This window comes from Drosophila kikkawai, chromosome 4 (assembly GCF_030179895.1).
Source record: "Drosophila kikkawai strain 14028-0561.14 chromosome 4, DkikHiC1v2, whole genome shotgun sequence".
Classification (NCBI taxonomy): Eukaryota; Metazoa; Arthropoda; class Insecta; order Diptera; family Drosophilidae; genus Drosophila; species Drosophila kikkawai.
Genome location: NC_091732.1, coordinates 487628 through 511169, shown reverse-complemented (window position 1 = coordinate 511169; position 23542 = coordinate 487628). Strand labels below are relative to the sequence as shown.

Sequence of the window (23542 nt, the reverse complement as noted above, 5' to 3'; positions counted from 1 at the left end):
AGAAGACTATATGCAAAGTTTCATTCAGATAGCTTTAAAACTGAGGGACTAGTTTGCGTAGAAACAGACAGACGGACAGACGGACAGACGGACAGACGGACAGACGGACAGACGGACAGACGGACGGACAGACAGACAGACAGACAGACAGACAGACAGACAGACAGACAGACAGACAGACAGACAGACAGACAGACAGACAGACAGACAGACAGACAGACAGACAGACAGACAGACAGACAGACAGACAGACAGACAGACAGACAGACAGACAGACAGACAGACAGACAGACAGACAGACAGACAGACAGACAGACAGACAGACAGACAGACAGACAGACAGACAGACAGACAGACAGACAGACAGACAGACAGACAGACAGACAGACAGACAGACAGACAGACAGACAGACAGACAGACAGACAGACAGACAGACAGACAGACAGACAGACAGACAGACAGACAGACAGACAGACAGACAGACAGACAGACAGACAGACAGACAGACAGACAGACAGACAGACAGACAGACAGACAGACAGACAGACAGACAGACAGACAGACAGACAGACAGACAGACAGACAGACAGACAGACAGACAGACAGACAGACAGACAGACAGACAGACAGACAGACAGACAGACAGACAGACAGACAGACAGACAGGCAGACAGACAGACAGACAGACAGACAGACAGACAGACAGACAGACAGACAGACAGACAGACAGACAGACAGACAGACAGACAGACAGACAGACAGGCAGACAGACAGACAGACAGACAGACAGACAGACAGACAGACAGACAGACAGACAGACAGACAGACAGACAGACAGACAGACAGACAGACAGACAGACAGACAGACAGACAGACAGACAGACAGACAGACAGACAGACAGACAGACAGACAGACAGACAGACAGACAGACAGACAGACAGACAGACAGACAGACAGACAGACAGACAGACAGACAGACAGACAGACAGACAGACAGACAGACAGACAGACAGACAGACAGACAGACAGACAGACAGACAGACAGACAGACAGACAGACAGACAGACAGACAGACAGACAGACAGACAGACAGACAGACAGACAGACAGACAGACAGACAGACAGACAGACAGACAGACAGACAGACAGACAGACAGACATGGCTAGATCGACTCGGCTGTTCATGCTGATCAAGAATATATATACTTTATAGGGTCGGAAACGTCTCCTTCACTGCGTTGCAAACTTCTGACCGAAATTATAATACCCTGCAAGGGTATAAAAATGATAACTTCGTTGTTTTTCAAACTATTTTTATCTACTCTGAGATATAAGCTTATTTTATTTGTTCAGAATTTTGGTATAAATTTTATGAAAATCGGACAACTATATCATACAGCTGCCAAATAAACGATAGAAGATAGAAAGAAGATAAGAATATGTTGAAAAACAACGAAGTTATAATTTTTTTCCTATTCATTTTCCGATCTTTCCTTTGGCAGCTATAATATATAGTCGTCCGATTTTTATAAAATTTTTAACCAAAATTCTGGAATAATATAAAATGGCCATATCCCAAAAATGATTGAAAATCAGCCCAGTTTTATTTTTTTTTCTAAAAATTTATCGAACATCTGTATGGCAGCTATATGATATAGTCGTCCGATCCGGCCCGTTCCGACATATATAGCAGTGAGAGTATAAAGAAGACTATATGCAAAGTTTCATTCAGATAGCTTTAAAACTGATGGACTAGTTTGCGTAGAAACAGACAGACGGACAGACGGACAGATGGACAGACGGACAGATGGACAGATGGACAGACGGACAGCCGGACATGACTAGATCGACTCGGCTGTTGATGCTGATCAAGAATATATATACTTTATAGGGTCGGAAACGTCTCCTTCACTGCGTTGCAAACTTCTGACTGAAATTATAATACCCTGCAAGGGTATAAAAAGATCCTTTTATAAGGTCAATCAATCCACCATGTGGATGGTGGATGGTACCCATATACCCAGTGGTTCGTCGTTCGTCGTCAAGGGACTTATTTAAAGTGGTTGAACGTCCGTTTAGGGTAATTGTACCGGTGGTTTGGCGTTCGTTTACTATAGGACCAGTCTAACGCAGGCATGGCCAATCAATACTTTCAGTGATGCAGGGGAAACTAATCACAATACGCGTTTGTAACCTTTTCTGTACACCAAAGACCAAAGCTACAAGAAGCACCTAAAGAAAGCGATAACATAAAAATAAAGTATAAATTTTAAGCAAAATTGGCAACTAACAAAAAAAAACATCATAAAAACAAAAGAACAGAAGAAGACTGTGTCGAAAATTTGACCTCAAAACCAGTAAGGCAGTTGAGTTTATTAATGATAATTTAAAACATTGAAAAATACACCTATACTCGTAATACCCATACAGGAGGATCGGGGTGTAACATATTTAAAAGTATGTTTAAACATCCAAAATTTCATTCACACACAAAAAGTTAAATCAATTTAAATACACCAAAAATAATAAAGCAATCTAATTAATTTTACAGAGACTGAATTAAAGTAAATACCATTATAAATTTTTAAAATCGGACCTACCTAACGAACGCTTGACCGCTTTGAAATGCAATTTTCGTGTGACGAAAAGCAACTAAAACTCCGTGATCTTGCTTTTCAGTCTATTTTTAAAATGTTCGGTATTCAATGGAATGCGTGTGACGGAGATTATCGATGAAGCCTCCATCCTCGACAAAATCGACTTATCTCTCCCGGGAAAATTACAAGCCAGCAAAGTCATTATTGTCTTCGGTTAATATGACCACTACGCACATCTTACGAGAACAATTGTTTCTTAAACAAGCAGAAATGGCTTTGAGGGAATAATTGTACCAAGTTGCTCAGAGTATGCATCACCTGTAGAACTTGTCTCTAAAAAGGATGGATCGAATATATTTGGTTGCAACTACCGAAAACTTAACAAAAAAAATCAAGAAACACAATTTTCCTGAGCCTGATTGACAATATTCTGGAAAGTTTGCAATGGTTGAAAATCTTTACCACTCCCGACATGATGAATGAATTTTTTCATGTGCCAATTCATAAAGACTCAAGAAAATGTACAGCTTTTGTGGGCCATAACGAACACTATGAATTTACACATGTTCTATTTGGTATCTCAAATTCACCGGTTATGTTTTGCCGTTATTTTATAAAAAATTTATTTCTGAACCCATCTCAAATTTGACAAAAAAACAATTTCGGTTTGGCGAGGGGTTGGTAATTCCATCGTAAAAAGTTTCGCCAAGGTTGCCATATTATTGGTGAAACGAAACATCCGGGTAAAATTACTTATCAAATATAAAAGAATACATTAATAACTTTAAAGGAGGGCCAAAAATGTTGTTTATATATATATTTAATTTTATTACTTATATTTATTATTATATTTAATTTTATTACTTAAATGGACAAATTGACCAAAAATGTAATTGGGACCACCGGAATTAAAGCTGTAAAAAATGTAGCAGCATCTTAGACGCCTGGATTTTCTCAACTTCAGATATTTCTGAGAACTATCACTGGGGCAGCATTGTTTTCTCGCAATGAAAGCTTCTACAGGAATCTCGGCATTCTTGCAGTTAAGGGGGTCTTCTTATTCAAAAGCCGTTTTTTGGACCCTTTTTAAAAAAATTCTTATTTGAAAACGCAAAGAATAATTGAAAACTTTTTTTATTTATTGTATTCAAAAATGTTCAAAGTAACTAAAAAAGTTGTTCTTGCCTCGATACGAGGGTTGCTCAAAGAGTAATAAGACTTCAAACTTGGTGGTCGAAAAAAAAGGTGTCGTCCTGGCGGCCACGATTCAGGGTCTCCAGAGCGTCCGAAATGAAAAATAAAAACGGGGTTATAATCAGAATAGATGTCATTTTCGGCTGACGGAACAGATTTTTTTTTTAAATTTTTAAAACAAAATGGCGGCCATTAAAAAAAGAAATTCGATTTCAGGCGTTTTTTTTGTAGTTTAGTGTAAAAAAAAATAGAAAAAATTTTTTTTTTTAAATGGTGACAATTCTGCGTCGATTCCACTTTGTTTCATGAAAATCGGTTCAGTTGAACTGGAGATATCATGGCCGCCAGTTCGAAAACCGTGGTTTCGAGATAAACGCGTTTGAAGTTTGAAAAAAGCTCATTTTGCATAGATCTTGCTTCACAAAAAAGGCTGTATCTTCTAAAGTATTTCGAATTTCTAAAAATCTAAAAAATCGAAAAAAAAAAAGTTGCCCAATGAGAAGACCCCCTTAAGAACGAAATAGAAAAACAAAAAGCGTTTTACAAGGAAAAACTCTCTGCCCATCCAAATCCTCGAGCAAGGGTCTTGATTCGGGTTTCCAGAAGAAGCCGTCTACTACGTAACGACCTTCTAACCCAGCCATAATTAGTCAGGGCCATTTACTATGTACCAGTGTACATGACTGCTAGTTAGGTAGTATTGAAAGATTTGATACACTAATTGTTAGTCTCATACATGAGAAGATTCAATAAATAAAAGCAAAGCATAAAAAAAAGATATTTCTGACTCCTTCTGGCTTTAGAACAATAAAAAAACATCCCGACGCACGTCGCGTAAAACCCCGAACAGTCTACGTGTTCTTATTTCGAGTGCATTTCAAGTTAAAGCCGCCCCCCTCTAAACAATATCAAAGACAGTTCTTCACGTTGTTTGCTTTTTACCAAAACAACAAGTCGAGTGTTTGAGCAGTAAGAAACGTTGAGAAAACGAAACATTCCGATAGCAAAAATTTGTCGAAAACCTGAGCAGTTAAAAAAAATATAATCCGTTTTCCATTTTGACATGATTGAATATTAAAATTAAAATTAAATACATTAGGGAACTGCTTAAACATTTAAAAATGGAACAAGTGAACGAAGCTTTTACCGATTGTGGTACTTGCGACTGCCTATATTTGAAGTTCACACACTGTTTTATAATTCACCATAACCGTCAAGTATTTTATCAGCAAGATTGGTATAGTATTGTTCTCCCGTTCGCAACTCCTAAACCTTCATTTGAAGAGTCCAAGTTAGTCGTTGCAGAAAACTGAACAAGGCCACTCAAGTGTTTACATAGTTTGAAAGTCGAATTTTTCATTGAAATATTACAACTTAAATATCGTGTAAACTTAACCTAAATCAATAAATACTTAATTATTAGTATCCCTACATATATTTACCCTAAAAAATGTCATTGTTGATCCACCCTCCAAAGTTCCATAAGATATTTCCGTTTGTTCTGCCAGATCAGAAGCGCTTTCTATGGGTGATATCATCCGCTCGACGGTTAAAAAAGCAGCCAAATTGGCAGTGTATGAGGATATAATTATTAAACAAAAAAAGAACCAACAGCCACCAACAATTCGCGTTGAAGTTGCCTAAAATGAAAAATAAAGGCCTCAGACAATTTGTCATTTGAAAGAATTACTTAAAGTTTATGATTTACATATTTATATATGTATGTAATCAACCAATGACCTAGCCCAGCTTATTTATACCCTGGTAACTTAAAAATCAAATGTTTGATTACAAAACCAAAGAAATGTGGGAAAAATAAAATTGTGAAAAGTAAAAAAAAGAGGAATATTATAAATTTACCCAGTGGACCAAAAGACAATAGTAAAACGATAGGAGCGAAATAAATACGCGAGTGTTAGCTGCAGTCCCGCTTAATGTTTACAAACGGAATCAGAAACTAATTCTGAGCGATGTTTTTTTTTTTAGTACACGGTACATATGGGTACAGGAATATTATCGCTTAGTGGACTGGCATTACTTCGCTGTTTTCAAACATTGTATACCTAGTAAGTACTAAATTTAATAATAGTCTAAATGATCGATTCTCATTGATATAATTAAAAACTGTTTTTTTTTAGTCGATTAAACTTTTTTTTTTAATTTTATCAAAACCAAATTACTATATGCTATGTATAAATATACAACTTGTATATATTTCCTTATATATTTTTCTATTAAATTGACCAGAATGGATCGTTTCTTAATGAAAGTGCAAGGGTATACAAACGGCGTGCTTCCTTTCTTGTTTTTTCTCGATGTGTACTTAATTTATTTAAAGCACAACGGTTTTGGTACCGGGTCCTTTACAGTGATACTTGGGCTGCATTTTTTACTTAATTTGGTTTGCGATATCGCTTACAATGCTTTGGTCCATTGGGAAATATGCATATTGCTTATAGAATATATAGAGAACATGCATAAAAAGTGATCCAATTATATCTGATCCCAATTTAACAATATTTAATTTTTAGTAAGAATTTTTCGGTATTTTATTCATTTATGCTTGTTAGCCTTTTAGGCGCTTCAATACAGAGCCGCAGCAACCAAGGGGGCAAGGGTGTGGCTGGACACCACGCGTTTTCCTCCGCATCACGCATTTTTCTCATATATGAAATCGATAGGAAGAAAGGAAAAATATTGAAGAACCATTAAATAAAAAGCAATGAAGAGATCTATTTGTATATTTGATACTGCATTCACGTTGACCTTTCTTTTATAATTTTGAAATTATTCCAAAAAAGTTACACCTGCCCCCACGCAAAACAGGATTGCTACGGCTCTGCTTCAATATGGTAAGAAAATATTGTTGATCCTACCCTAGGATATAGGTCAGAACCTTGTTGCATAAGAGCGCCAATTGCAAACCAAAAACTATTTTTTAATGTAAAATTGTTTTGTATTCGAATTAAGTCCACAGTATTATCATCATCCGAAGCATCATATTCATCGACCTTCGCTTCTTGGTGATCATGAAATTTGTTATCTGAATTTAAACATAACTCCGAATTTTCGGACATTTTTCTTGTTCTCTCCGCCATTTCCAACTGTTCATCATCGAAGCAATTGTTTTCTTTTTGAATTTCACGCAGAATATGATCACAAGCCCTGGAACATGGGGGTTTGGCATTAACCCATTCAATGGGTGAAAGTCGAGCTACGATCCAAATGCAGATCGATACAAATATGTATCCAAATGCTATATAAAACCATATGTCAATCGCAAGTGGATTCATGAATGAGAAAAACTTGGTCTGCGCTCGATCTGAAATCTGAAATAATATATTAATAATACAAAATGATATAAAATATATATATTTAGAGTGCCCACTAAAATGCATCTTGCCTTATAAAATGTAAAAATCTTGCAAGTTAAAAAATTACCATTAATAGATACATTTATTTAATTATAGCTTACATATAACAAAAAAGTTCCAGTTTTTGTCGTATACCTTTGGATTAAGGCCCGATCCTTGCCGTAGAAACGTTCCTGTTATAAACCAGAAACTGTTCGATATGGAAAACTGATTCTCCACTATATCCGTTTCCTTGAAGCAGGGATGAGGATTTTTCCATTCGTAAGGCGAAAAACGTGCCATCACAAAGAGAGCGAAGGATACTAATATATAAGCAGCTAGCACATAAAGCCATATCTCGATTGCCAATGGGTTCATAAAGGAGAACAGTCGTGTGGGCTGACTTGTCGGCACCTATATTAAATTTTTATTCTACGATTTACTGAAATTGCAATCATCTATAAATTGTATCTACAGCAAAGGGAGTTTCTATAGAGAGCCCCAATTTAAAGATAATTCTTGATTGTGAGATTTTTCTTTAAGTACTCCTCTTTATAGTGACTCCCTCTGCCTCTAAAACTATTAAATAATTAAATATGTGTATAATTTAGAGCCGAGTTGTGTTTTTCTAGATATATACAGGCCTGCTCCGGTAATCGAAAACGGCAAGAATTTTTCGTTTTCGTTTTTGAAAACGAGAAATTGGTGCTCCGGTAATCGAAATCGAAAGATTTTTTCGATTTGAAAAACGGGCACCTTTTTCTGGCCGGAATGAAAAGTAAATGGCTTTTTCTATATGAAATCAGACCTTATTTACAAAAGGAAAAAAATAGTTTACTCAGTGGTCTATTGATGTTTATTCCACAACACCATAAGATCATTCTGGCAGGTAGTTATTTTATAAAAAATTTATTTCTGACCCCACCTCAGATTTGACAGCAAAATTTTTGCCGTGTTCACCCAGTTTTCTCGTTTTGGCGATAGGTCGATAAGTTCACCGCAAAAAGTTATCGCTAAGGTTGCCATACTGTTGGTGGAACGAAACAGCCAGTTAAAAATACTTATAAAATATAAATAAATTCATTAATAAATTTAAAGGACCGCCAAAATGGTTGTTTATAATTAATGCTATTTAATGTGATTACTTAAATGGTCCAAATTAACCAAATAATTATTAGAGACCACCGGAATTTAAACTGTGAAAAGTGTGGCAGCATCTTAGGTGCCTGGATTGGCTTAACTCTACCATTTTTTGCCTTTTTCTGGCTTAGATAAAGGGCAATTGTAAATATAATAGGCAGTACTTTACGTTTTTTTGCTTATTACCAACAACACAAGTTAGCTGCTTGAGCAGTGAGAAACGATGAGAAAACGAAACATCCGATAGCAGAAATTTGCCGAAAACCGGAGCAGCTAAAAACGAAAACGGTTCGTTTTCGCCCAAAACGAAATCGAAAAAATTTTACGATTACCGGAGCAGGCCTGATAGTAACTAATCGGTTTTACCTTGAACAAAATGCCAATGCCCAAGTTCATAAATGGTTTTGTAAAATCAATAACACTCTCCCGGGCATAGTTGATGGTCATTGATGCCACAGCAAGGTCTGCACGCTGTAAGAAAGAAATATATTTATATACAAATTTACGTTGCTTATGCGGTTATGATACTGTTTAAAAGTTTTCATTAGGTAGAAGTTTTATATTTAATTAATTTAATTAAGTGACTTTGAGTTGGAAGTACTTAGGTAAAGTCCTATATACATACATACTTTCACAAGTATGCCGTAAATCCTTTATTAAAAACTTTTATTAATAAACCAGTTCATAACCGCTGTAGGAATAGAAATGCAAGCACTTGCCCTTTCCATTAACTCTTGGACAATGCCATTCCAGGAATTCGTCTCTGGGATGTAAACCCCATACATATTATCGGGGACCAATTCGATTTTGTATTGAAATCCAACTTGTTGAGCGATCGCTTTTAAGAGATCAATACAAAATCCCTCAAAGCGTATATTTCCCGTTAAATTTGTATCCTCTTTAACCATTACATATGGGCGTTCCTAAAATGGTACACATTTTCATTAATTTAGAATCCCTAATCCAAACACTTAGGTAAATAAATAATTATAAAAATAGATTAATAATGACCCTCAGCTTTCTAACAACTAAACCATGTTGACCTGTGTTTTTATACCCTTAAGGGAATTTTAATTTTAGTCAGCAGTAATTTTAGACCCAATTAGGTATATATATTCTTGATCAGCATCAACAGCCGAGTCGATCTAGCCATATCCGTCTGTCCGTTTATTCGCAAAACAGTGCGACTGCCTTGGAGTTATCTGAATGAACTTTCCAAATAGTCTTCTGAATATTCTGACTAGTATAACATACAATTCGTTAAAATACATTTTCATTTTGTTTTATAAAGTTAGTTTACAAAAAACAGCTGGAAATACGTGTCAGTGTGACTCTTTTCATGCATTTTATTTAATTTCTTTGGTCACACTAGTTTCCGATCGAAAAATATGATACACAAATGGAAATTTTATAGTTATATTGATAAACTAAGAATGACAACCTCATTAAATAAGCATTTTCGTCTACATTTAACAATCGTTTCTATGACAGCTACATATATGATATATTCATCCGATATGCAAACTTAAAAATAAATAAAAACAAGAAAGGAAGCTAACTTCGGCACGCCGAAGTTTGTATACCCTTGCAGATCGGTTTTTAGATTTATATTATAAATTATAATGCCGAAAACAGACACAAAACAGAGTTTCATTACATTTTACCTATACTTATTATGTTTACAATTTGACAATTACAGTTTTACATTCCCAGCTTTATATATTTTATAAATTTACCGATCGCTTCTATGGCAGCTATAAGATATAGTTGTCCGATTCTAATGAAATTTATACCAAAATTCTAGAATAATAACAAAAGCTTATATCTCAGAGTAGATAAAAATACGTTGAAAAACAACGAAGCTAAAATTTTATTCCTATTAATTTCCCGATCGTTCCTATGGCAGCTATATCATATAGTCGTGATAGCAGTGAGAGTATATAGAAGACTATATGCAAAGTTTCATTCAGATAGCTTTAAAACTGAGGGACTAGTTTGCGTAGAAACAGACAGACGGACAGACAGACAGACGGACAGACAGACACACGGACAGACGGACATGGCTAGATCGACTCGGCTGTTGATGCTGATCAAGAATATATATACTTTATAGGGTCGGAAACGTCTCCTTCACTGCGTTGCAAACTTCTGACTGAAATTATAATACCCTGCAAGGGTATAAAAAGTAACAATCTGTCAATTTATTATTATTTTTTTTATTAATTTAATTAAAATTTATTAGTCTGTGAGATATCGACCATTGAAGTTTTTTATGCCTTAATTATGCATGATTAATGCATACGTCGCGGACGAAGAATTTATGAAGAATTTATTTATATTATTTTAAACTACTAGACCTTTCATTTATGGCCTTATGATACAGTAAGGCACTTTTCATTCATAAGCCACTTCGTAAGAGTCTTGAAAGAGACAACTAACTATATATATATATGGTATTTTGCTCAGATTATTTTAGTAGTCCGACTACGGTCATACCGATCGACAAAGGTAAACAATAATAAGACTGCAATTCGTAGCAAATAACTATGAATTTCTGAATTTGCTGCCGAAATAATCACGCAATAATGTATGCGGAAACCTTTAAATCTATGTTTTTATAATTATTATGATTATTAGTCATTCAGTCGAGGAAATTCTCTGAGAATAAAGCCGTGTGATTTTATGTCGAGTTGAGTTTGGCGGACTTATGTAGGTTTCTATGCTGTTTCGTTGTAAAGATGACAATGTATTACGTTAGTTTTATAAGTAGTTAAATACACAAACCTCTCTCGTCATAACCACTAAGGTAATATTCGCAATATTCGAATCATAAAAAGCAGTTGGATCGGAAATGTTTACACCAGTATCGGGTTGCCAATATCCAACCTTTTGGATTCTTTCTTGTTTCAATTTTAAGATGTCAAGTTTAAATTTACTCCGACGACCTTCCAAAAAATTAACATCACCAGTCAAGCCGTCTGTTATACCCTGAAATGTATATATTAATAGTTATTATTCAATTTGTTGGATTATGGCCTTATGATACTCTATAAAGTTTTCATTAATTTCTGAACTGAAAGAGTAAAACAGTTTTGAAGTGTGACCGCTATTTACCCGAAGGGCCTTGATTAGGTACGCGGCCCATTGCTCCACCGCTGCCGGCTGAGCTTTCCGCTCTCGCCTCTCTTGCTCTCCCGCGCTCGCTCTCCCGCAGCGCTGCGCGCTTTCGCACTCTCGAGCGCGGGCCAAACACTTGGATCGAGAGCTGCCGCTCTCTCGCTCTCGCTTAGCGGAGTAAGCGGGCGGGAGCTGGCCGCTTGCTTAAGTTTTAGTTTTTAGTCTTATGTATGCAGCGAAATAAAGCTGATCGACTGCGTGTGAATTTCCTTACGACGCCCCCGTTTTTTTCTTATTTCGACTTCGCACTACTTTGCTTGCGCCGCGGGAAATTTTCATCTTCCACAACTCCCCTTGCCTTGAAGGAAGGAAGCGCTGCCCCAACATTTTGGTCCTTCGAGCCGGATTCTTTTTTGGATTTTCAACTTCGCCCCCAGCAGTTCTCGGCGTTTCTCTCCACCAAGATAAGTACGAACATTCCGTCTCCCCCCCTCTCTGCCGATCTTCAGCAGTGGTCCGAACATAAAATTCGTTCACTCTGCTGCAAGTTTTCCGTGTCGACTCAAAGTCCGAGTTTTTCCTGACACACCGGCAGTTGAGAAATTTCCAGTCCTCTGTTCTCGTCGTTTCGTGGAAATTTTCTATCCGCCTCCGCTTTGTGTGTGTCGCCATATTCCTGGTTTTTTTTCGATTCTCGGTTCCTCCGTTGCTCCGGTACACACACACACACTCGCGCGCCATATATCGGCATCTCCGCAAAAGTCAAAAGGCAAGTGAAATTGTGTGGTGAAGAAAAATAAAGGCATAATTAATATTCGGCATCCGAAAAGTAATTGTTTCGGGAGTTCCCTGTTCGCCGAACAGTTCGCCGCTGCCGCGATATTTTTTGTTGTGTGCAATTTTTTTTCTCCACATAATTTGTGCTATTCCGCCAATCCAAATACAGTCCACTTCTCGAAGCTCCACTGTGAAGCACAAGGCTTACACATACACATATATTTCCATATGCATGCATGCCCATACAATATACATATATTTTCTGCCTCCTACACAGGAACGACCAATAAATAAACTATAAAAAATTCAAATAAAATAAATTAAAATAAAATATATATATAAACCGCGACAAAACAACAAACGTTTAGGACAAAACGGCAAATCAATTCACGGGTGCGATTACGACTGTGTTTTTTTTTCCGCCTTTTCCAAATTAACCGCCAGCGCCTGTGTTTTTATTGGGGTTGTTTTTTGCCGGCGGCAGAACCCAGTGCCCGTGTTCTTCCAAACAAAAGCCAAGGTTTTAATTCCACCTTTTCGGCTCCGTAATAATTTTCCGAATTATTAATTAGTTATTTGCGGCCAATAATTTTTCGAATTCTTAGTGGATTATTTGCGGCCAATAATTTTCCGAATTATTAACTAATTACACAGGTACACAGCCAAAAATTTCCACGAACCATTTCAAGTTTTCCATGATATTTGGGTGCTCCTGAGTAAAAGTCCCATACAAAATTATTTTCCATCACCTACAGGTTCCGCGGTATACCTAAGAATACAAAAAACCTATGTTTGCCGACATTTTGAATTACGTGGCCTATATAATTGGACTTACCTTTATTATTTTTGGTAGAACCCACTCTCAATACATCACGGCACTACTAAAAAATAGTCCCAATCGTGGACCATTGTCCATGTCTTTGGAATTCGACGCCAAAGTTGAAACTCCCAAAATTTTCAACATTTCTGTTATGAAAAAACAATTCTGAGAATTAAATCTTCTATGGGACTAATTTTAAATTTTCATTGAATCTATTGATCATTGTATTCTTTAATTTCGGTTTAAAGCGTTTTCATGAGGACATTTTATTGGATTTATTAAACGAATAAAACCGATTTTTTGGTTTTATTATCTACTACTATTTGCTGACAAATTTCAAATAAGTCAAGGCAACCTATAAAATAGTAGTAGATTTGTTTCTTTTTATATATAATATAAATTTAGTTTTATATTAAATAAAAAGGTCTTCCGAACATAACATTTTTAAGACAGCTTAGTAGCCAGCGATAATCCTTACATATTTAAGTTTAGTCAAAAAGAAAAAATGTATATTATATATAAAAAGAAACAAATCTACTACTAATTTATAGGTTGCCTTGACTTATTTGAAATTTGTCAGCAAATAGTAGTAGATAATAAAACCAAAAAATCGGTTTTATTCGTTTAATAAATCCAATAAAATGTCCTCATGAAAACGCTTTAAACCGAAATTAAAGAATACAATGAGCAATAGATTCAATGAAAATTTAAAATTAGTCCCATGGAAGATTTAATTCTCAGAATTGTTTTTTCATAACAGAAATGTTGAAAATTTTGGGAGTTTCAACTTTGGCGTCGAATTCCAAAGACATGGACAATGGTCCACGATTGGGACTATTTTTTAGTAGTGCCGTGATGTATTGAGAGTAGGTTCTACCAAAAATAATAAAGGTAAGTCCAATTATATAGGCCACGTAATTCAAAATGTCGGCAAACATAGGTTTTTTGTATTCTTAGGTATACCGCGAAACCTGTAGGTGATGGAAAATAATTTTGTATGGGACTTTTACTCAGGAGCACCCAAATATCATGGAAAACTTGTAATGGTTCGTGGAAATTTCACAAAGTTTAATTTTGTGTTCCTGTGTTATTTGCGGCCAATAATTTTTTTTCGAATTATTGGTGGATTAATTCATTTATTGCGGGAAGAAACCAAACATTCGTGGGTCTCTGTTTAGTCCTGTTCTGAGCCGACCAAAGCCGGATACAACCTTCTCATCCGAGACATCTAAATACAGAAATTTTGTTCCTCGACATTCCGGTCGACGTTCGTTGTTTTATTTATTTTTGGTCTAAGTCGGCGCCCGACGCCCTTACTCGAGTGATTTCCTCCTTCACGAGTTTTCGTCAATTCTTTTCTCGGTGGTGCCCGAGGCTCTCAGAACCTGAGCCCGGCATTTAATTCTTGCATTCACCCGCAGCATCCACTAGCAGTGTGACCGTAAGCGAGCACATTGTCCTCCTCTCCGAGTACGGAGTTTTTTTCTGGGATATTTTGTACTGCAGATCCTGCAGTTCCGCGGCTTCTGGCAGTTCCTAGTGCGCCCCGTTGCCAAAGTGATCCTAAGTTCCATTCCAAAACTTGTGTTCCGTCACGGTTTCGAACCATTGATTTCGGGACTTGTACGTGGCCTGAGGCGACCAACTGATTCGCGACCCATTCGACGGCAAGTATGCCCACGGGAGACGAGGAACAGACTCCTCTGATTCCGTCAATTACTCTGGAAAGGTCCCAGTCCGTATCTCCACGGCCTGATAAATTGAAGCCAAAGGCTGCCACTGCCATTCCAAAGGCAAAAAGTCAAGAGGCCGTCGACACTTCCCCCGGTACCTCATCCAGATTTACTCGGTCGGTACCCAAGATGGCTCAATCCGCACTCGATATCGCCCTCCGCAAATTCATTTCCACAACGGACCGTGTGAGCCATTTCGAGGCTGACATCAACACTCCGAGCGCCCCTGAAACCGATAGTTTTTCCCCCGCCATGTGCCAGGTTCATCGGGATCAGATTCGGGCCCTGTGGGATAAGGTGGAGAAGAGCTATGAAAACTGCTCCGACCTACTGTCCGTGTCCGCCGACAGCGCTGCCACCTCAGCTGTGCTTGAATCCAAGTACAGTTATTGCTACTCCGTCTATTCGAGGTGTGTGGTCCTGTTACAAGGAATAATCGACAAGGCCGCCGCCCAGTCCACTCCGGCTTCCGCCCCTATGCCCACACCCCCGTCCATGGGTTGTCGATTGCCACCAGTGGACACAGAAGTTTTCGCTGGCGATTATCTTCGGTGGCCCACCTTCAGGGACCTTTTCACCGCGATATATATTCACAACTCGCGCCTCACACCGGTAGAAAAGTTGTTCCACTTGTTGTCCAAAACAAGTGGCGATGCGCACGCCATCGTATCCAAGGCCCCTCTGACAAATGATGGCTTCGTCTCCGCGTGGCAAAGCCTCACCGACCGCTTCGAGAATCGGCGGTTACTTGTCAACAGCCAGTTGAAAATCCTTTTCAACATTCAGGCTGTCCCCCAAGAGTCCGGAGCAGCTTTAAAAGAACTGCAAAGCACCGTACAAAGTTGTCTGACAGCCTTAGCGATGTCCTCCATTCAAATCGAGGCGTGGGATTGTCTCTTAGTGTATATGGTTTCCTTAAAGCTTCCCAAAATCACACTTTCGATGTGGGAGCAATCCATACACAACAAGGCTGAAATTCCGACCTGGAACGAGTTAGATTCGTTTCTGACAGAGCGGCATCGCACTCTGGAAGCGATCGACGACATCAGGCCTAGCAATTCAGGGCAAATTCCGCAAAGACCGACGGCTGCGAGCGCCCCAGCACGCAGGCTCAACTCCTACGAGGCCAGAGTGGCTCCGGCCCCAAGAGGATGTGATCTTTGTTCCAGGGAGAACCATCCGATTCGCGTGTGTCCACGGTTCCTCGAGATGGACGTAAATAGTCGCTCCGACTATATTAAGAAAAAACAGTTATGCCTTAACTGTTTTGCGCGAGGGCACCAACAGCGGGACTGTAATAGTGCCCATAATTGCTTCACTTGCCACAGTCGCCATCATACCCTCCTGCACCGCGGTAATCCATTCGCGACCGCTCCAAGTCCACCTGCGCCTGGCAGGCCTCGACCCGCGGCCACTCCTGAGGATCATCCTGATGTGCAGGTGTGTTTCGCTTCGGGCTCAAGGGTCGTTTTACTGGGCACAGCCCTCATTGATATTTGCCATTTAGGGTGCAATTTCCAGGCGCGAGCCTTAATCGACTCGGGTTCCGAGGCGACATTCATCACGGAGAGGCTGTTCAACCTCGTCAAACTTCCGTTCACGACTATCCAAGCCCAAGTCTCGGGCCTGAATCACACCGTGGCCGCTCAGTCCACGAAGCTCTGTCAGTTTTCCATGCGATCGCCCTCCAGACCCGGGCTGCAGTTAGAGACTGCAGCGTACGTTCTTCCGCAGCTGGCCGGGAGTCTGCCCTCGCATCCAGTCCCACGAGATCTTCTTAAGGGGCTTCCCGACATCCCACTTGCGGATCCCAAGTTCTTTGAGAGCTCCCAAATCGATGTCCTAATAGGAGCCGACATTCTTCCGTCTATTCTCCTCGGCAACTCCAAGGCTAACATTTGCGGCTCCCTTCTTGGCCAGGAGACCATTTTTGGATGGGTATTGACAGGCCCAGTATCTCCAGCAGCCCCCCGCAGTGTTTCCGCCTTCGCCACCCGAGTTACCTGCGCCCTCGACGACTCCCTGGACCAGCTCCTTACCAAATTCTGGGAGGTGGAGGAAGTGTCCAAACAGATTGTCCCAGAGTCTGATTCCGTCTGTGAGGAAAATTTCGTCCAAACTACACGAAGAGACAACTGCGGCAAGTACGTGGTAACGCTTCCCTTACGCGACCCCGCGCACAAGGGGTCCGAGCTCGCATCTTCGCGATCCTTTGCTCTGGCTCAGTTCCTGCGTAACGAGCAGCGCCTAAAGAGGGATCCTCCCCTCAAGGCCCGGTATGATGCTGTCATCCAAGAGTACCTCGAATTAGGTCACATGGCGGAGGTTCCGTCGACTAGCAGTTCCGCCACCTACTACCTTCCTCATCATGCGGTTCTGAAGCCCGAAAGCACCACCACTAAGGTCCGTGTGGTTTTTAATGCGTCGAGCCCCTCCGCAAACGGAACCAGCCTAAATGACATTCTATATGCGGGCCCGGTCTTACAATCCGACCTCACGATTCAAATCCTAAAGTGGAGGTACTTTAGGTTCGTCTTCAATGCCGACATCGAAAAGATGTATCGCCAAATTTGGGTAGATCCCCAGCATACTCCTTTCCAGCGCATCCTGTTCCGCAATTCCAATGGGGAACTCCGCGACTACGAGCTGAAGACGGTTACCTTCGGAGTCAATTGTGCCCCGTTCTTAGCGATCCGTGTCCTCCAGAAACTCGCCGACGACGAGGAGTCAAGGTATCCTCAGGCGAGTCATATTATCCGTCATTTTATGTACGTCGACGACGTTCTCGCAGGGGCAGACTCCAAAATCGAAGCGAAGGTGGCTATCCGTGAGCTCCAGGGTGCCCTGGGTTCGGCAGGGTTCCCACTGAGGAAATGGACGTCCAATAGCAAGGACATTCTGGCCAACATCCAAAGTGACCATCTCCTGCGCGCTGATTTTCTCGAGATCGACGCAGAGAGCACGGCTAAGACTCTCGGCGTACGCTGGAAGGCGACGTCTGATGAGTTCTTTTTCATTCCGCCCGAATTGACCGCGGGATCATCGTTCACGAAGCGACAGGTCCTATCTCAGATTGCCAAGTTATTTGATCCAGCGGGCTGGCTCGCCCCCTTCATCGTCCAGGCAAAGATGTTCATGCAGGAAATTTGGCTCCAAGATCTAGCGTGGGACGATGACCTCCCTCGAGATTTCTGCCAGAGATGGGTTGACTTCCTGGGACACTACTCTGCTCTCGATCAGATCCGCATTCCCCGATGGGTCGCGTTCCGACCCCATTTGAAGATCGAGCATCATGGGTTCTGCGACGCCTCGCAGAAGGCGTATGGCGCCGCCATTTACGTCCGGGTGGAGGCTGGGGCCACTGTGATGGTGAATCTGCTAACGGCAAAAACGAGGGTTGCCCCAGTCAAAACGGTGTCGCTTCCGCGGCTCGAGTTATGCGGGGCATTGCTACTGTCCGAAATGGCCAGCGCCATTCTTCCAAAGATGCCCGGGCCTGCGTCCGCCCTGTACTGTTGGACTGACTCCATGATTGTGCTCGCTTGGTTGCATAGGCCGGCGTGTCACTGGACAACTTTCGTGGCCAATCGGGTGACCAAGATTACCCAATTCACTCAGGTCGAGAGATGGGCACATGTCCGCTCCGAACATAACCCGGCCGATCTTGCCAGCCGGGGGGTAGGGCTTCAAGACCTCGCAGACAGCCAGCTGTGGTGGCATGGTCCAGCCTGGCTGCAAAGGCCGCGCGGCGAGTGGCCCATCCCAGGCAATGATTCCCCCGTGACAGATCTCGAGAAGCGAGCTGTCAGAGTCCATGTGGCAAAAGCTCCCCCTGAAGACCTTCTTGACCGATTTTCGGCACTCGACAAGGCGTTGCGAGTCTTCGCTTACGTTCATCGGTTTATTCAGCGCGCACGAAAGATCTTGTCTCCGGTTGAGGATCACCTGACAGCTTCAGAAATCGCGGCGGCTGAACGTCTCCTAATTTCCGTCACGCAACGCAGGCACTTCGTCCTTGAAATTGGCTGCTTGAGCCAAAAGCGGCCAGTGCCAGCATCCAGTCCGGTTCAGAACCTGAACCCGTTCCTTGACTCCCAAGGGCTCATGAGAGCATGCGGCCGGGTCACGTCCTCCGATCTGCTCCAATATGACGAACGGCATCCGGTCATCCTTCCGTACGACTGCCATCTGTCTCGACTCCTAGTCCGATTTACGCATCGCATGGGAGACTTACCGCAAGAACTGACAGCTTTTTCGCGCCCCTTCACATTTACTGGTGTGGACTATGCGGGTCCCTTCGACATAAAGAATTACACGGGTCGAGCTTGCCTCATCACAAAGGGGTATGTGTTGGTGTTCGTGTGCTTCTGCACTAAGGCCATTCATCTAGAGCCCACATCCGACCTTACGACTGAGAAGTTTCTCGCCGCTTTTGCCCGTTTTGTGTCCCGAAGAGGATGCCCCCGTCAGGTTCAGTCGGACAACGGGAAGACCTTCGTGGGTGCGGCTACCCTTCTCTCCCGAGACTTCCTACAAGCTGTCAAGGAGGCTGTGACTGGTGCTTACAGTCACCAGCAGCTGCTCTGGCAGTTCATTCCGCCGGGAGCCCCTCATATGGGAGGCTTGTGGGAGGCAGGCGTTAAGAGTTTCAAGACCCTGTTCTACAAGTCTACGGCCACGCGAAAATACACATTCGAAGAGCTGTCCACACTTCTAGCTAGGATCGAGGCGTGCCTGAATTCGCGTCCGCTCGCGCCGATGTCCGAAGACCCCGCGGACCTGTTGGCACTGACTCCTGGGCACTTTCTGGTTGGGGGGCCCCTCCTCGCCGTGGTTGAACCCGAAATAAAGGGGGACGCCACGGCCATCATAAACCGCTGGCAACACCTGAAGGCGCTTAACCAGCAATTTCGTCTACGATGGAAGGAGGAGTACCTGAAGGAACTCCATAAGCGGAATAAGTGGCGAGCTCCGGCAAGGAATCTTCAGGTCGGGGACATGGTGGTTGTCAAGGAGGACAACCTTCCGTCCAATGAGTGGCGGTTAGGCAGGATTGACGCGGTCTTTCCCGGAGCCGATGGCCATGTCCGTGTGGTCGACATCCGCACGGCGCGTGGACTCATTAAGCGTCCTATAGCGAAGCTCGTCCTTCTTCCGACGGAAGCTTCCGCCAGTCCCCAATAGCCACCGGCCTCAATGTTCTATGTCAATGTGCCGTTCCGTAGCTCCTGTTTGTGTCTCGACTTGCGAGTGCCTATTACTTATTTCGATTTTTTATCTCCGTCTCATTCCGCCAGTAATAGCAGCACGATGTCTCCACGTCCACGCAGCGCCATCGCCCTGGAGCGCAGAGGTTCGCGAGGTTCAAATTCCTACCGGTGCCGAGTCTGCAACAAGGTTCATCCGCTGAAGAAGTGTCGCCGTTTTCTGCGGCTGAGTGCCGAGAAGCGACTCCGGGCCGTCCTCGCCAACCGGTACTGCACCAACTGCTTGGCCCACGAGCACTCTGACGGAGGGTGTCAGCGGGGAGATCGCTGTAAGACGTGCGGCCAGGACCACCACACATTGCTGCACCTCTCCGATGAGCCGCGGAGTCCGCGCCAGTCGCGTCAGGAGGCGGTCCCGGTAGCGGGGTTCTCCAGCTCCTAGGCCTTCGTCTACCGCTCTACGGCGTTCGGCAACCGTTCCGCAACCCGCATCCGCCGCTCCACGGCGGTCCTCAGCCGCTCCGCGGCCCTCGTCCGCCGCTCCACGGCGTTCTTCAGCCGCTCCGAGGCCCTCGTCTGCCGCTCCACGGCGGTCTGCAGCCGATCCGCGCCCTTCGTCCGCCGCTCCCCGGCGTTCCTCAGCAGCTCAGCGGTCCTCGTCCGCCGCTCCACGACGTTCTGCACCCGCGCCGCAGCCTTCGTCCTGCGCTCCACGGCAGTCTACAGTGGCTCCTCGGCCCTCGCCTGCCGCTCCGAAGCAAGGTTCCGCCGGCCGCTTTGCGGCTGCGGCGCCGTCGCTGTCGTCGCTCCTGCAGCGGCACAGCGTCAACATCCTGCCGACTGCGCTGGTGCGCATCCAGACCGAGACGCAGACATTCGACACGGCGGCCCTCATTGACCCATGCACGCCTGTGAGCTGTATAGACGCGTCGCTGGCAGCGTGTTTCCGGCTGCCAACTACCAGCGTCGGTGAAGAGCAGATTTGTGCGGCTACCGTGAGGCCCAAGGCCGACAACGAGGTCCAACTCGACGTGGTCTTCAAGGTGGAGCCTCGCGTGCGCATCCGCACTCCCGTCCGGGAGCTGAGTGAGGCGGTGCGCGCCCACTTCCGGGACGTCATGCTAGCCGATGAGCGCTTCTACTTGCCAGCAACGATCTCCGTAGTCCTGGGCGCGGACATGTATCCGCGTGTGATGCAACCGGGGTTCCTCAAGATCCACGAAGGGCTCCCGGTGGCCCAGAGCACCGTCTTCGGCTGGGTCGTCTCCGGCGCGTGTCACCAGCCGTAATGTCCACGGCCCTATTGCAAGCGAAATAAAGCTGATCGACTGCGTGTGAATTTCCCTACGACGCCCCCGTTTTTTTCTTATTTCGACTTCGCACTACTTTGCTTGCGCCGCGGGAAATTTTCATCTTCCACAACTCCCCTTGCCTTGAAGGAAGGAAGCGCTGCCCCAACAGGCCTTTTGGAAGGAAAATGAGGTTGCTTACTTAGTTGTTTACCGCCTATATTTCAGAAAAACGTATCACATATTAATGATTTGTGAGTGACTGCCAAGCGTCCTTGCAGCGGTGGCTGTCTTGGATAGTTATGACAGCTATGAAGGATCTGGATAAGAAACTTGGATGATTTATCGGCGTTTAAAAGAAATTTTTTGAGAACGGATTTGAGTTCAGCGCATTAAAAACTTTCCGAAAAGTATATTCCGATTTGTTCCGTATTGTATTTGAGAACTTGGCAAAATTGTTAATTATGTCCTCTTCTGCAGCTGAATTAATGTACACGCTATCCCTCTGAGTCCGACCATGGCAAATGAAGCTAGTTCTGAAAATATTTGTTTCTTGCAGCATCCACATATTCGGATCGAAAACTTGTGGTATCCGTTGTATATGACCATTTTATTATATGTACGTCCTTATATTGAAACATAATGTCAATGTTTATTGTCATTTAAATGGAAAAATATGGCACGAAGTTGCCAATTTTTTTTTTAAATCTTAACAACGTTAATTTTGTTTGCAAAATTTTTTCACTTTTGCCGATAGTTTAAAATTTATTTCAAATTTGGCTTTTAATAACCGCAACATAAATTGGAAACTAGCGGATAATAAAAATTTAAAAAGATCGCTAAAGAATCGGAATACACTTTCGGTAAAGTTTTGGATGCGCTAAACTCCGGTCTCAGAAAATATTCTATATGTCAGGTATTGCAGATACTCCATTTAAAAGTGAAAAAACGGTTTTCGGGTACTTTTGAGGTGCTCCACATCAATACGTTATATTTTTTAAAACTGTGCTTGACCTTAAGTTAAGTTAGTTATTTTTCCAAAGATATGTCCAATTGGGGACACTCAGAAATATCGTTTAACTATTCTACCGTTATTTTTTGCTGTAATCTAAATGTTTTGGTGGTTTCTAGTCTTTTTTAAAAGCTTATGTTAGCTTTATTCTGCCGTGAAGAATTGGCAAGCCTGAATTTAACAAACACTTTGAAATATATCTCTTTTTTGAGGTATACGAACACTTTTTTATTTTACTTTTTTAAGTAACTTATCAGTGGATTGTTGTCGAAAAGTTCAGATATATCGATAGGTTCCAAGCCTATTACATATACGATGGCGTAATGTATTATGAGCGTTTACTGCTGAACGCAGCCAGTGCTTTAAAACGGTGTTTTACCATCTCCGTACCTTACTTAAATAACAGGTTTCATTAGAACCTTGAAAGTCCTCGTCAAAGTATTTCTGCCACTATGTATATGTAAGCCAGAATATTTTAACTTAATTTCACTTAATGAATTTAACCTAATTTTTAGTCTACATTGATGGATTGAATTTTGCCTTGGATAAACAGAGTGTATACGATTAAACATATGATTATTTTATATTAAAAAAAAAGAACAATACTTACACTATTAATATGATTATATAATGAAACTCCATCATCCCATGTATGATCGGAAGTGCAGGATAGATTTTGTATGCCAAAATTGGAACGGTGATCATCCAAATTTAAGAAATGTAAGCCCGACGCAAAAGCGTACACGGCATCAAACATCAAAGCAGAATCTGTCTAAAAATCGTGGGCGAAATTTGTACAAGAAATAATAATAAATAAAAATAAATACCTTTATATATGGTTTTCCATTAATATTTTCCAAGCCATTATGTTGAATTTTTTGCATTTGATCAATGACTTCAAGATAACGCTTGCTATTTACATCGACCAAACGAAATGCAGTTATATTAACGCTGTTGTACCGAAAATCCTCCAAATCATACGTCTCCAAATCCTATAAAAAATAAACAAATTTTTGTTTAAGCTTCTATTAGGTATATGGTATTAATTTAATTATTAAAGATTTATTTTTTTATCATAAATATATTTATTTATTTGTGCATTGTATACTTAATTCTAAATTAGGGGTAAAGTTATTTAATTAATTAATTAATTAATTCATTTATTTAATATTTTTTTTAAATTTTTTTATTTTGGAGGCTCAATATATTAAGATTATTGTGTCAAAGTTTTACATCGATCATAGCTAAATTGACGAAGTTATGCAGAGTTGAACGATGATGTTCAATGTATGGGATTCAAA

At 41.9% G+C, this 23542-nt stretch overlaps 2 protein-coding genes and 1 pseudogene across 10 annotated transcripts in view; 2 read left to right on the top strand and 1 right to left on the bottom strand.

Annotated features, from left to right (window-relative positions):
- Window positions 1–23542, bottom strand: part of LOC108071560 (glutamate receptor ionotropic, kainate 2) — a 50263-nt gene that overhangs the window by 2448 nt on the left and 24273 nt on the right. For 4 of the 9 annotated variants that reach the window (XM_070287682.1, XM_041776612.2, XM_070287685.1 and 1 more), the window contains exons 6-13: window positions 23069–23233; window positions 22852–23013; window positions 11071–11274; window positions 9006–9209; window positions 8653–8757; window positions 7303–7560; window positions 6670–7122; window positions 5236–5433 (exon numbers count right to left, since the gene is read on the bottom strand). In XM_070287682.1, the coding sequence (XP_070143783.1) occupies window positions 5236–5433; window positions 6670–7122; window positions 7303–7560; window positions 8653–8757; window positions 9006–9209; window positions 11071–11274; window positions 22852–23013; window positions 23069–23233 (1749 nt within the window). Of the gene's footprint in view, window positions 1–5235; window positions 5434–6669; window positions 7123–7268; window positions 7799–8652; window positions 8758–9005; window positions 9210–11070; window positions 11275–22851; window positions 23014–23068; window positions 23234–23542 lie in introns of those variants that run through there. The other 5 variants (XM_070287683.1, XM_070287684.1, XM_070287686.1 and 2 more) reach the window with 5 other exon arrangements.
- On the top strand, window positions 11813–20394 carry LOC138929052 (uncharacterized). Its single transcript, XM_070287688.1, has 2 exons — window positions 11813–11871; window positions 20031–20394. The coding sequence occupies exon 2, from the start codon at window positions 20044–20046 to the stop codon at window positions 20380–20382; it is 339 nt and encodes a 112-aa protein (XP_070143789.1). The 5' UTR covers window positions 11813–11871; window positions 20031–20043; the 3' UTR covers window positions 20383–20394.
- Window positions 14501–19789, top strand: LOC121502832 (uncharacterized; annotated as a pseudogene).